This window comes from Macaca nemestrina, chromosome 1 (genome assembly GCF_043159975.1).
Source record: "Macaca nemestrina isolate mMacNem1 chromosome 1, mMacNem.hap1, whole genome shotgun sequence".
Lineage (NCBI taxonomy): Eukaryota > Metazoa > Chordata > Mammalia > Primates > Cercopithecidae > Macaca > Macaca nemestrina.
In genome coordinates, this window is record NC_092125.1 from 63,379,874 (window position 1) to 63,394,170 (window position 14,297).

The 14,297-nt window shown below is 44.8% G+C and overlaps 1 protein-coding gene across 2 annotated transcripts in view; it reads right to left on the reverse strand.

The window, feature by feature from the left end:
* Positions 1-5,910, reverse strand: part of LOC105484809 (dual serine/threonine and tyrosine protein kinase) — a 72,845-nt gene extending 66,935 nt beyond the window's left edge. For both annotated transcript variants that reach the window (XM_011746811.3, XM_011746810.2), the window contains exon 1: positions 5,472-5,910. In XM_011746811.3, the coding sequence (XP_011745113.1) occupies positions 5,472-5,742 (271 nt within the window). In that variant the 5' untranslated portion in view covers positions 5,743-5,910. The remainder of the gene's footprint in view (positions 1-5,471) is intronic.
* Positions 5,911-14,297: the final 8,387 nt, after the last annotated feature.

Sequence of the window (14,297 nt, forward strand, 5' to 3'; positions counted from 1 at the left end):
TTTAATAGACAAGGGGTTTCTCCTTGTTGGTCAGGCTGGTCTCAAACTCCTGACCTCAGGTGATCCACCCGCCTCAGCCTCCCAAAGTGTTGGGATTACAGGCGTGAGCGCACCTGGCCTGTTTTTTGTTTTTTGTTGTTTTAAGACACAGTCTTACTCTCGCCCAGGCTGGAGCACAGCGGGTGATCTCGACTCACTGCAACCTCCGCCTCCTAGGTTCAAGCGATTCTCCTGCCTCAGCTTCCTGAGTAGCTGGGATAGAGGCACCTGCCACCCTGCCTGGCTAATTTTTGTATTTTTAGTAGAGATGGGGTTTTACCATGTCGGTCAGGCTGGTCTCGAACTCCTGACCTCAAGTGATCCGCCCTCCTTGGCCTCCTAAAGTGCTGGGATTACAGGCGTGAGCCACCACCGCGTCCAGCCCAGGTCCTGTTCTAAACATGCACATAGATTCACTCCCAAGAACCTGAGAGATCAGTACTGTTATAATCCCTATTTCCAGATTAGGAAATGAAGGCACAGCACAGTTGTGATTTGCCCAAGATCATTTGGTTAGGACGAGGTGAAACCAGGATTCCAAGAAGGCAGCACAGACCACAGAATTTCAACAAGACATATTTAAGTCACTCCACTATCTTTTTTTTTTTTTTTTTTTTTTTTTTTGAGACAGAGTCTCACTGCGATGCCCAGGCTGGAGTGCAATGGCTCGAACTCGACTCACTGCAACCTCCGCCTCCTGGGTTCAAGCAATTCTCCTGCCTCAGCCTCCCGAGTAGCTGGGGTTACAGGCACGTGCCATCATGCCTGGCTAATGTTTGTACTTTTAGTAGAGATGGGGTTTCACCATATTGGCCAGGCTGGTCTCGAACTCCTGATCACGGGTGATCCGCCCGCCTTGGCCTCCCAAAGTGCTGGAATTAAAGGCATGAGCCACCGCGCCTGGCCCACTCCAATTTCTTAAAATTGAGAGGCTTATGACAAATTGCAACAGCTAGCAACTTTACTGGATCACAAAACAAGAAAAATACTTTTCCATGCCGGGCACAGTGGCTCATGGCTGTAATCACAGCACTGTGGGAGGCCAAGGCAGGCAGATCACTTAAGGTCAGGAGTTTGAGACCAGCCTGGCCAACATGGTAAAACCCTGCCTCTACTAAAAATAGAAAGAAAAAAAAACTAGCTGGGCCTGGTGGCAGGCGCCTGTAGTCCCAGCTACTCAGGAGGCTGAAGCAGGAGAATCACATGAACAGGGGAGGCGAAGGTTGCAGTGAGCCAAGATCATGCCACTGCACTCCAGCCTGGGCAATACAGAGAGACTCTGTCTCAAAAAAAAAAAAAGAAAAAGAAAAATACTTTTCCCTCTGCTACTCTTAATACTCCACCCTGCCTTTCCTCAGAAGTGCTCAAAGCCTTTATTTATTTATTTATTTATTTTGAGACAAGAGTTTCACTCTTGTTGCCCAGGCTGGAGTGCAATGGCGTGATCTCAGCTCACCACAACCTCCACCTCCCAGATTCAAGTGATTCTCCTGCTTCAGCCTTCCCCAGCAGCTGGGATTACAGGCATGTGTCACCATGCCCAGCTAATTTTTTTGGATTTTTAGTAGAGATGGGTTTCTCCATGTTGGTCAGGCTGGTCTCCAACTCCCAACCTCAGGTGATCCGCCTGCCTCAGCATCCCAAAGTGCTGGGATTACAGGTGTGAGCCACCACACCTAGCCCAAAGCCTTTATCTCATTACTTCTGATCCCTCTGACATAAGAAAATCAACAGATAAAAGGGCTCTCACGCCCTATAGCTAAGTGAAAAGGCCAGTGATTTGGGCAGCAGGGGAAGAAATGAATCAAGGAAACTTTACTTATAATTCAGTTTTCTCTGTATAGGTCAAGCTACTCTAAAAACAGAAGACCATTTTGGAATTCCATTCTACTTACTTTTTTTTTCTTTTTTCTCTTCTTGAGATGGAGTCTCGCCCTGTCGCCCAGGCCGGTGTGCAGTGGCGCAATCTCAGCTCACTGTACCTCCGCTTCCTGGGCTTAAGCGATTCTCCTGCTTCAGCCTCCCAAGTAGCTGGGATTATAGGTGTGCGCCATCATGCCCGGCTAATTTTTGTATTTTTAGTAGACATGGGGTTTCGCCATGTTGGCCAGGCTGGTCTTGAACTCCTGACTTCAGGTGATCTACCACCTTGGCCTCCCAAAGTGCTGGGATTACAGGTGTGAGCCACCACACCCGGCCTTACTTTTTAACTTCTAAAATACCATGTACATTACATATCCTCTACACTGACCCCAGTGAATTCAGAACTATAAAATTTTAGAGGAAAATATTATTTTGGGTCCTTTACTCTCTTTTGTGGGTGAAAGTGAGACAATAAAAATTTTTGGTATCATATGGCATTACAAATGGTATATAAATAGACATGAAAATTGTTTTACTATTGTTACCATCCTTTTAGTACAATCATTTCAAATTGAGAGTTAATCCCTGATCTTCTTTCAGTTGCTCAAATACCATACATCAACCTAGAGGCACACTTCCATTCTGAAATAATGTTTAAAACCTACAGGTTTGTTTGGGTAAGAACTGAGTGTTCCTCTTGGACACAGGAAGGGGAACATCACACAGTGGGACCTGTTGTGGGGTGAGGGGAGGGGGGAGGGATAGCATTAGGAGATATACCCAATGTAAATGACATTAGGTATATGTTAATGGGTGCAGCACACCAACATGGCACATGTGTACATATGTAACAAACCTGCATGTTATGCACATGTACCCTAGAACTTAAAGTATAATAAAAAATAAATAAATAAAAGAATTGAGTGTTCCTTCAACATCCAAGTTCCTATTAATCAGAGACTAACATTCACAAAAGAAAGCTGAGGACTGGGTGTGGTGGCTGATTACTGTAATTCCAGCACCTTGGGAGGTTGAGGTGGAAGGATCGTTTGAGGCCATGAGTTTCAGACCAGCCTGGGCAACAAAGCGAGACTCCATCTTTACAAAAAAATTTAAAAAAGAAAGTTGAGACAGTCTCTGAATGGACTTGACCTTACAAAGATGGCCTGTAAACGACAGAACAACAACTAGTTGTCTTTTTAGGAGTGGTTTCTACTTTCTGACATGACCATCTAAATAGCTAGGAAAATGTATCCCTAAAATATACATAGTAAGTGTCCCCTCACTAACTTTTCTTGGTGCATTTTTACCCCCAAACTCTCCATGCTGAAAGAAAGGGAAGCATTTTATGGAACAAAACCGAATTGCTCCCAGTCCTGCCATCTGCACCCTCCCAGGTTTTTATTTGGGATGGACAGACTCCACACGGTGAAAAGAGTTAAATACGCAAAGATTAGTTCGTGATGCAGTCAACTGGAAAAGCTAATGAGGCGAAATGCAAAGTTATATTTGTATGTCTTAAGTTGTTTTTTAAAGAATAAAAACAAGAGCCAACCAAAGTGCCTTGGAAACCTCCATCTCTCTGAGGTTAATCGATTCTCTTTGTTTTAGAAGCCAAGTCTAAAATAAATAGTTGTTTTAAAATAAAAACAGCAATAAAGGGCTTTTTAAGATAAGGTGTGAGAGAAACTTTCGAGCAGGGGACACCTCTGGAAAGCACTGTTATGGGTGCGGGTGAAAGTACACATTCTAGGGATCGTCTCAGAAAACATTAGCCCTTCTCATCAGCTGTTTTCTGGTAGCCTCACAGATACTAGTTCTCTCTACAAGTCCATTCCAGGACAGCATATTTCTGGACATAAGATGTCAAAACAACTTCAGAAAAACTAGTAATCCCCCTCCTTTTATGCTACAAGATAAAATAAGGCTTTTTAAATTCCAATCCAAACCAACTAAATGGAATAGTATCATTTAGGGCCCTGTCATGATCTTAGCATCTTATTTTTATCACCATTTGTGGACTCCCAGTCGGATGTAGGACATTAAGCGCAAAACTTTGGGAATATAAGAGCTAACACCCAAAGTTAGAACAATTCATCCAGTTCTGAGCCTCGTGTTCAGATTTGCTGTATCTAAATTCATGGTTCTGAAGGGACTTTAACAGACCACCTGCCTCACATTCCCCACTGTCTTTTATAATTACTATTATTATTTTATTTTTTGAGACAGAATCTCACTCTGTCGCACAGGATGGAGTGCAGTGGCACAATCTCGGCTCACTGCAACCTCCGCCTCCTGGTTTCAAGCGATTCTCCTGCCTCAGCCTCCCCAGTGGCTGAGATTACAGGCGCCACCCACCACACCTGGCTAGTTTTTTTTTTTTTTTTTTTTTTTTTGGTAGAGATGGGGTTTCACCATGTTGGCCAGGCTGGTCTCAAATTCCTGACCTCAAGTGATCCGCTCGCCTCTACCTCCTAAAGTGCTGGGATTACAGACGTGAGCCACGGCGCCCGTCCTCTCCACGTTCTTTTCATGTTAGATTTTTAGGACCCACTTCCCACACCTATTCAATCGGAATTAATGAGCTAGAGCATGAGACATGGCATTCTTAATACGCCCCTGGGGTGAGTTTAATGCACACTTTAGTTTGAGAATCACTAAATTAAACCCACAGACTTCTTTCCTGTTTTGTCCCCAAGAGATCTATCTACATGGAATGCCAGTCCCTTCTCTCTTCCGATCTAAAGTTATTTCCTAATTAGACGCAGTCGTTAACAAATCCTCCAGTTCCCCACCAACAGCAGTTTAAAAGGAAGCAAGACGTTAGGAAAGATTAAAGACCATGCACGATTTTAAGTGTTTGGGGGCCTTTGGCACATCCTAGAAAGAATCATGCAAGAACAAGAGTAGCTAGTTCTCCATTGGCTCAGGACCAAAATGATCCCTTCCCTCTCTTCTTCACCATAAGCAGGAGCAACATCTGTGACAATTCCCTGGCACCCATCAGATATGATTTCCACCCCCAACCCTATTTAGAGAATGTCCCCTCTTCACAGAGCTGCCGCATGATTGGTGTGAACACATTTCACATACATCATCAAACCCACACACCCGACTACAGTCCCACGGCCTCCCGGGACACCCTGCCGCCTCTGCTCCATCCCTAAACTGGGGCTCTGACCCACAACTGCGCACCCGCCCGCCTCCAACTCAGAGCAACTTTCCCGACTCCTCGGATTAACTGGTACCCTTTCCGAACGCCGGCCCAGCCCAGTTCCGTCAGCGCAGACCCCGGTCTCCGGGGTGCTGCTCCGGGAACTCCGGCCCTCGGTTGCCCCTGGCTCCCGGTCCCCCAGCCGGGCCCTCAGCGGGCCCGCTCCTCCCCTCCTCAGAGGGATGCCCTCCCAAGGCATCCCGGATCCGGCCGGCCAAGGCCCGGGGACCCGGCCACACTGCACGACTGCCCCTTTCCGCCTGCCTCTTCTCGGGCTTGTTTTGCAGGGCAGGGGTGCGGTCCGCCCTCCGATTTCCCTCTACTGCCCTCTCTCCCTCCGGGCTGCCCTCCTTACCCGCCTGCAGCCCGGTTTCGGCGACATCGCCCGCAGGGCCGCGCTCGGCCCCGCCGCCGCTCGTGGGGGAGGAGGGACAAGTGTGGTTGTGGGAGCACTTAATGTCGCGGAAGAACTTCTGGGTCTCGCGCAGGTTCTGTCGCAGCCGTCCCAGGTAGCGGCGGTAGCGGCCGAAGCCCCGGCACAGCTCGCGGATCATTCCGCCGCCGCCGGGGCCGGGGCCGGGACCCGAGACGGGCTCGCTCCCCCATGGCACCCCGTTGCCCTCCATCGCCTCTGCCCGCTCTGTCTTTGCGGCTCGGTCCCCGGCCGCTGGTCCGGCCTCCCTCCTCCCCGCCCCCCAGTGCCGACGGGAGGAGGAATCCGCCTCTTGACACCCCCGCCTGCAGTCAGCCAGGCTCCCAACCTCCGTCACTGCCGTTGCAAACAAACCAACCCGCAGTGCGCCGCTATCGGAACCTTTCTCTCCACTACCCAGAAGCGTGAGGGAAGGATCGCTGGAGGACACCCTCGCCGCGGGGTCTCTTGGGACTTGTAGTCCGGGCTGGGACCAAACGCCAAAACCTCAAGGCTGGAGAAGGGGAGGCTGTAGATGGTACTGATCTCTTTTGGAGAAAATCCTCACTCGTTCTTATGTTTTCGCGCTCTCCTCATTTTAAAAAGTGTTCCCAATCCCTACTCAGCGTCCCTGAGGAGAGAGAGGAGCTGCAGAACCTGAGCGCCAGCAGAAGTGGGGTGCCTTACCGAAATCGTAGCGAAAGATGTTAATAGCAGAGAAAAGGAAGGAAACAAGACAGAGGACAGTCATATCTCCATGGCTACCCTAAGTGGCTCTCTCGTGTTTCGAATACAGTTGATAACTGAGGAATCGGCTGAAAGTACCCTGGAAATAGGGAAATCTCTTATGTTTGTATTGCGTTCCCCTTTTCCAACTTTCCTTCTCCAGACTTAGAAAGGAAGGGTGTGAAAGGATCAACAAGAGCTGTAAGCTGAACTTCAGTTGGTTCCTCAAGTAAGGAGACTGGGCTGGGTAAGGGGAAGTTGAGGTTTGTGGCCTTCCAAACTATTTCTGATTATCTTAACTTGGCTTCTGCTAATATGGAGAACTTCCATTGACACACATAGTCACAGACTCCTGGACACAATTACAAAGGGGGCAAAACTTGACGTCACCTCTTTTCTGTTTCCTGAGTTATCTCTCCCCTCTTCACCAGGCACAGAGCCCATCTATATCTTTCTTGCTGTAGAAAGACACCATCTTTTACCCAGGCCAGACCTCTTCTCTGATAGGCTGGAATGATGTAGTTTCTTGACTGAAATTAAGAGGAGATTTGAGTTTGGGTCTGGGCTCTCCCTGTACTTTGCCTTGTGATCTCGGTCAAGACCCTGTTTCATCTTCTGTAAAGTAAGGGTTTAGAATGACAGATCTTTAAGCCCTTTTGGCTTTAAAATTTTGAGTCCTGCTTCAGAAATTTTACTTCTAACCTCTCATCTCAGAACACCCAGGTATTCTTGGCCAAATGATGTCATGATATTTGGATTAATTTTTGTAAAATGTGAAGGCCTTACCTTTCCAGGGGCATTAGCATTTTGTAAAAAGGGATCACTAATTCAATGAATCTGTATTTGATAAATATCTGTGAGGGCTGACTGCAAGGAGGGAGCCTCATGCTTCTTCCCGTTTACCCACTCCCCCTTCTGCCTTTTACTTGGTCACATTCTCCATCAGCCATTCTTCTTTTGCAAGATTGTATTCCTCATGCAATCTCCAAAAGGTTCAGTAAAACAGAAATGAAAATTAAAAATGGGAATTTTAATACAAAATAGATACTATTTTTTAAAATAGAAGAGCTGTAAGAAAGCAATGTGTAATGATTTGCCACACACAGTAATTTCTAGCACAGGAGGTCAGATAAAAGCACTCGAGCTGGAGGTATCCAGAAAAGGAATCTGTCTTGAAGAAGAGGCAAAATTTGGATAGGTGGAAGTAATCAGAGAGGGCATTATTTCAGGTAAATATCACAAAGCCCACCCTTTTAAAAACTATTCCTTAGTACCTAACATTTATTTTCAAAATAACACAAGAATGTAGTATAAAATTCAAGTGGTGCAAAGGATATACAAGGAAAAACTAAGTCTTCCTTAGTTTTTCTGTTCATTTCCCAGTCACCTAGTTCCCCTACCAGGAGGCAACCACTGTTGTAGATATAAATCATATATAGATAGATCCTATATATATGTATGTGTATGTATGTATTTTAAATACAAATGATAGCATATGTAATACATACTTGATTATGGCCTTGCAGACCTCTGCACCAAAACATAAAGGTCTGTCTCATTCTTTTTAACTGTGTAACATACTACCACATGGATTGGCCTGTTTTATTTAACAAGTCCTCTATTGGCGGACCTTTAGGTTTTTTGCAATCTTTTGGTATTACAAACAATACTGCAATAACTAATCTGCTATGTACATCATTTTGAATATGTGTAAGTATATCTCATCGCCATTTTTGATCTGTTGAGAAGAGCAATAATTTTTGCTATTTAAAATCTTAAAGGATGCAAGTGACAGTGAGCCCTTCATAAATCATAATAACTTACCAATTAAAATACATATTTTCTTCAAATATCTAATTCAAAGGACAAACGGAGAAAATAAAGTTTTGAATGGTAAGAAGAGAGGGTTTAAGTTGGTATAGAAAAGTATTTCCTGGCTGGGCGCGGTGGCTCACGCCTGTAATCCCAGCACTTTGGGAGGCCGAGGCGGGCGGATCACAAGGTCAGGAGATCGAGACCACGGTGAAACCCCATCTCTACTAAAAATATAAAAAATGAGCCGGGCGCGGTGGCGGCGCCTGTAGTCCCAGCTACTCGGAAGGCTGGGGCAGGAGAATGGCGTGAACCCAGGAGGCGGAGCTTGCAGTGAGCCAGGATCGGGGCAGTGCACTCCAGCTTGGGCGACAAAGGGAGAATCCGTCTCAAAAAAAAAAAAAAAAGAAAAGAAAAGTATTTCCTGGCCGGGCACAGTGGCTCACACCTGTAAACCCAGCACTTTGGGAGGCCAAGGCGGGCGGATTATGAGATCAAGAGTTTGAGACCATCCTGGCCAACATGGTGAAACTCTGTCTCTACTAAAAATACAAAATTAGCTGGATGTGATGGCACATGCCTGTTGTCCCAGCTACTTGGGAGGCTGAGGCAGGTGAATTGCTTGGACCTGGGAGGCGGAGGTTGCAGTGAGCTGAGATCACACCATGGTACTCCAGCCTGGCGACGGAGCGAGACTCTGTCTCAAAAAAAACAAAAAAGCAAACAAAAGAAAAATATTTCCTAGCCACGCACAGTGGCTCACGCCTGTAATCCCAGCGCTTTGGGAGGCTGAGGCAGGCAGATTGCCTGAGATGGGGAGTTCGAGACCAGCCTGGCCAGCATGGTGAAACCCCCATCTCTACTAAAAATACAAAAATTAGCCAGGCGTGGTGGCAGACACCTGTAATCCCAGCTACTCAGGAAGCTGAGGCAGGACAATCGCTTGAACCCGGGAGGCGGAGGTTGCAGTGAGCCGAGATCATGACACTGCACTCCAGCCTGGGCAACAGAGTCAGATTCTTGTCTCAAAAAAGAAAGAAAAGTATTTCCTGAAAGTGTTAAGAGTTAAACAATTAATGAAGATGAACACACAGATCTACTTTTGTTCTCTTCTATGACACCATTAAAATGACAGTAATGGGATTTTTTTCAGGCACAAAGCCAGAATAATGAGAGGAGTCGGTAGCAAAAAAGAACATGGAAGATGGAAAGCAAATGGGCAAGTTTTAACTAAGAAACCTGAATCCTAAACCCAAAGAAGTAAAGTTGAGATCTGACCTGATATCTATTGAAGGATTCCCTAAGTCTTAGAAACTGGTGGCAATAGTTCCCCCACTGCCTACTGTGGAAGTAGAGTTGTTTAAGAGCAGTTAAATCCTGAGGTCACTTCCTCATCTTCAACTTCCACCCTACCCTCCGAAAAACAAGACTGAAGTATTTATTCTCCAGAGAGGGTTAAATAGCTCTCTGTATAAACAGGGACATAAGTGAATGTATGGATATTGGATGCCCTCTTCATTCAATTCATGGATCTTTGGCTACCAGCTACTTACCCTCCAAAGAGAAAACTAAAAGTGTCTTCATGAAGGAATATGAGCAGCCCAAGAGGAAAGAGACCCAAAGATACTGACATCAGAACCGAGATTTTTGTCTGCCTGTTTGTTTCACTGCTGTGTCTCCAGGACCTAGAACAGTGCCTGTCACTTAGTAGGTACTCGTTAGATATTTGTCGAGTGAATGAATGTTCACTGTAGATTGATCGATTGATTACGTTGAGACAGGGTTTTGGGGTTTGCCATGTTGTCCAGACTGATCTCGAACTCCTGGACTCAAGCGATACACACCTGCCTTGGCTTCCTAAAGTACTGGGATTACAGGTGTGAGCCACCACACCCAGCCGACATTTTTCAACATTCAGGAAATCACAAAAGAGAAAGTAAAACCACTTAAACTTTTACTATCCAGAAAAAAACAGTAGGTTATATTGGTATCCATTAATGTTGTCATTGGAGGAAACGGGATAGGTGAGAAATATTCTTTCTAACTTTACTTTTCTATTACAAGTTCCTCTTGGTTTGATGATTTCTAGAGAGATTCTGAAGCCTTGATCTTCCTGTTCATGTAGGTGGAAATCAAGTACTTTTTTTAGAACACCATAAAACATTAACACTTAATTATTCCATATGCTTTAAGAACAGTTTACTAAGAAAAAGTGTGACTATTTTCTATTATGCAACATAAAATCAGAATCACAAATCCAAGAATTCAAAAGATCTACAAATTGAAGAAAGAAATAAAACAATTATATATTATTGAGTTTTATTATATTGAGAAATTATATTGAGAAATATAAGTATTTCTTTACTACTTGTTCGATCACTATCATCTTCTAAAGTTACCAGCAGGTAGGTAATATTTCGCTCCAAAAAAAGAGAGGAAAAATTATGGAAGAAAAGATGAAAAATACAACCCATTAACCTAATTTTTTTTCTATGAATTGGGAAAAGTCACCATTATCAAATTTAACAACCAAACATACTTTCTTATAGCTCATTACTGATTCCCAAGGGAACATGTTTGAGACTCCCTGGTTCTAGACAGTCTTGCCCTCTTCTCTGCCTATAGTGTATATTGCTGGCGGTGTTGCAGAACAGTGCTTCTCAAACTGCAGTGTGCACACGAATCATGTTGGAGATCTTGTTAAAATGCACTTCTGATTGAGTAAATCTAGGGTGGTGCTTGGGATTCTGCTTTTATTTTATTTTATTTTATTTTATTTTAGATGGAGTTTTGCTCTTGTTGCCCAGGCTGGAGTGCAGTGGCACGATCTTGGCTCACTGCAACCTCTGCCTCCTGAGTTCAAGCAGTTCTCCTGCCTCAGCCTCCTGAGTTGCTGGGATTACAGGCATGCACCACCACACCCAGCTCATTTTTTGTATTTTTAGTAGAGACGGAGTTTCATCATGTTGGCCAGGCTGGTCTCAAACTCCTGACCTCAGGTGATCCACCTGCCACGGCCTCCCAAAGTGTAGAGATTACAGGCGTGAGCCACCACACCCGACCTATCTTTTTTTTTTTTTTTTTTTTTTTTATGTATTTATTTTTGAGACAGGGTCTTGCCCTCTGTCTCCCAGGCTGGAGTGCAGTGGCTTGATCTCGGCTCACTGCAACCTCCACCTCCCAGGTTGGAGGTAAGCGAAAGTGCTTTGAAATGGAAATCAGCCTGGTGTGGTGGCTCATGCCTGTAAATCCGAGCACTTTGGGAGCCCGAGATAGGTGGATTGCTTGACCCCAGGAGTTGGAGACCAGCCTGGACAACATGGTGAAACTCCATCTCTACAAAAAATTTAAAAAGTAGCCAGGCGTGGTGGCACAGGCCTGTAGTCCCAGCTACTTGGGAGGCTGAGGTGGGAGGATCACCTGAGCCTGGGGAAGTTGAGGCTGCAGTGAGCCATGATCATGCCACTGCACTGCAGCCTGGGCAAGAGAGTGAGACCATGTCTTAAAAAAAAAAAAGAAAAAGAAAAAAGAAAAGAAATCCTGTAAAAATTTAGGGAAAAGCAAGGGAATCAGAGAGAATCTAACCCGAGTTTCCAGTCCTGGCAGTGCTGCTTACTTATTTCATGATCGTAAGCAAATTACTTAGAGCCTCATTCACTTCATCTGTAGAGAAGAACTAATACCCGCCTCACAGGGTTATGAAGATTAAATGACATAATGTGTAAAGCAGTTAGCACCTTACCTGGCACACAGACATGCTTAGGAAATGTTTTCTGTCTGTAGTAACTACTCACATTCAGGATTATGTATTTTTACAAGGAGGATAGCATTTCCAAGAATATTTTGTTTATGAGATTCTCTACATGAAGGTTTGTTAACTTGAAGATTAAAAGTCTATAAAATTGAACTGCTAAATGCTATTTAATTATACATGAAATATCATTACAATGCTGAATATTTCATCAGTGCCATGCCTGGCTATCAGGATGTAGAGCACTTGGGGGAAACAAAGGGAATTTGGTATAACTCTAAGCAGAGATCATCTTTGTTTTACTGCCAAGTAGAAGAACAAGGTTTTCCAGAAATGTTTTAGAGTAACCAATCCAAAGTTTTCCAGAAGCCCTGATATAGTTTTTCCACAATTCATTTTTCATCAGTAAGATAGTAGATCAGCATTGCTTTTCTTTTTCTTTTCTTTTTTGAGATGGAATTTCGCTCTTGTCACCCAGGTTGGAGTGCAATGGCGTTATCTCAGCTTACTGCAGCCTCCGCTTCCTGGGTTGAAGGGATTCTCCTGCCTTAGCCTCCCAGGTAGCTGGGATTACAAGAGCCCACCACCATGCCCGGCTAATTATTACTATTATAATTCTTATTATTATTTTGAGATGGAGTTTCACTCTTGTTACCCAGGCTGGAGTGCAATGGTGCAATCTCGACTCACTGCAACCTCTGCCCAGGTTCAAGTGATTCTCCTGCCTCAGCCTCCTGAGTAGCTGGGATTACAGGCATGCACCACCATGCCCAGGTAATTTTGTATTATTAGTGGAGACGGGGTTTCTTCATGTTGGTCAGGCTGGTCTCGAACTCCTGACCTCAAGTGATCCACCTGCCTCAGCCTCCCAAAGTGCTGGGATTACAGGCGTGAGCCTCGGCCTCCCAAAGTGCTGGGATTACAGGTGTGAGCCACCGTGCCTGTCCTCATTATTGCTTTTCTAAGTCTAAATGGCTGTGATCCTTTCTCCGTTATGTTATCTGACAGTTCAGTGGAACCCATATTTGGTTTATTTCCCTACCTACCTGGAATAACACCTTATAATTGGTTATATTATTATCTCTGGGCTGATCCTAGGTGGATAAAGATGGATAGATTAACAGCTACCAGTACTCTTTTCTATGGCAATGTTATTTATTTATTTATTTGTTACTATTATTTTGAGATGGGGTCTCTCTCTCTGTCACCCAGGCTGGGGATGAAGTGGCACAATCTCAGCTCACTGCAGCCGCAACTACAGGGGGACTGCAGCCTCAACTACAGGGGGACAAGCGGTTCTCCCACCTAAGCCTCCTGAGTAGCTGGGACCACCATGTCCGGCTAGCTTTTTTTTTTTTTTGTAGAGTCTCACTATGAAGCCCAGGCTTCTCAACATTATCTTGATAGAGGTTTTCTAGAAGATTCTGAAGCCCAATTTCTGAAACATTCCATCCAGCTTAGTCTGTATCTATCCACATATGCCAAGTCCAATGCCTAAAACAAAGAGTATACTCTATATATATATACACACACACACACACACATATATATATATATTTTTTGAGACGGAGTCTCATTCTGTTACCCAGGCTGGAGTGCAGTGGCATGATCTCGGCTCACTGCAACCTCCGCCTCCCAGGTTCACGCGATTCTCCTGCCTCAGCCTCCTGAGTAGCTGGGATTACAGGCGCACACCACCACACCCGGCTAATTTTTTGTGTATTTTTAGTAGAGACAGGGTTTCACTATGTTGACCAGACTGGTCTCGAACTCCTGACCTCGTGATCCGCCCGCCTCATCCTCCCAAAGTGCTGGGATTACAGGCGTGAGCCACCGCGCCTGGCCCTCAATAAATATTATCTGAAAGAAAATAATTCCTTTCATTCCCCTGCCTGCCCCCTTTCTCATAAATCCAGCCACCTCTCCAGGGAGGTGGTTTGATGGAAGTGAGGATTAGGATTCTGAAGCAAAGGTGGAAGGCATTCTGGTCAAGAGAACATTCTCTATTCCCAAATTTCAGAGGAAAGAGGGACCTCCACCTGTCGAGCTTCATGTGAGCCTCCAAGTGCTTGGAAGAAAGTTGCCGGCACCTGGTTGAGCCACCATCACATATCTCTGTGTTGACAGGGTCCTACCGTTTTTCCTAGAGCTGATTTCAGAAGCACCAGTCTAGGCACTTTCTCAAAATAGGGCTTAGGGATCCATTTAGGCAAGTTTCCAGTTTACATACACACATTTCTTGCAGAGGGAATATGACAAATTTTAAGGATGTGGAGGAATAAAGAGTAAAAAATAGTATTTAAAACATCATAAAAATAAATCCATTTTACATAAGATTTTAACAGTCTCACATTCTAGCATAAAATTTAGGATTATTTCTGAGCACTCCCTCCCATATTTATCCATAACTTACCCAAAATTTATCAATACAGTTTATATCATATTTAATTCTTACAACAACCCCGCATAGTTTTATCCTT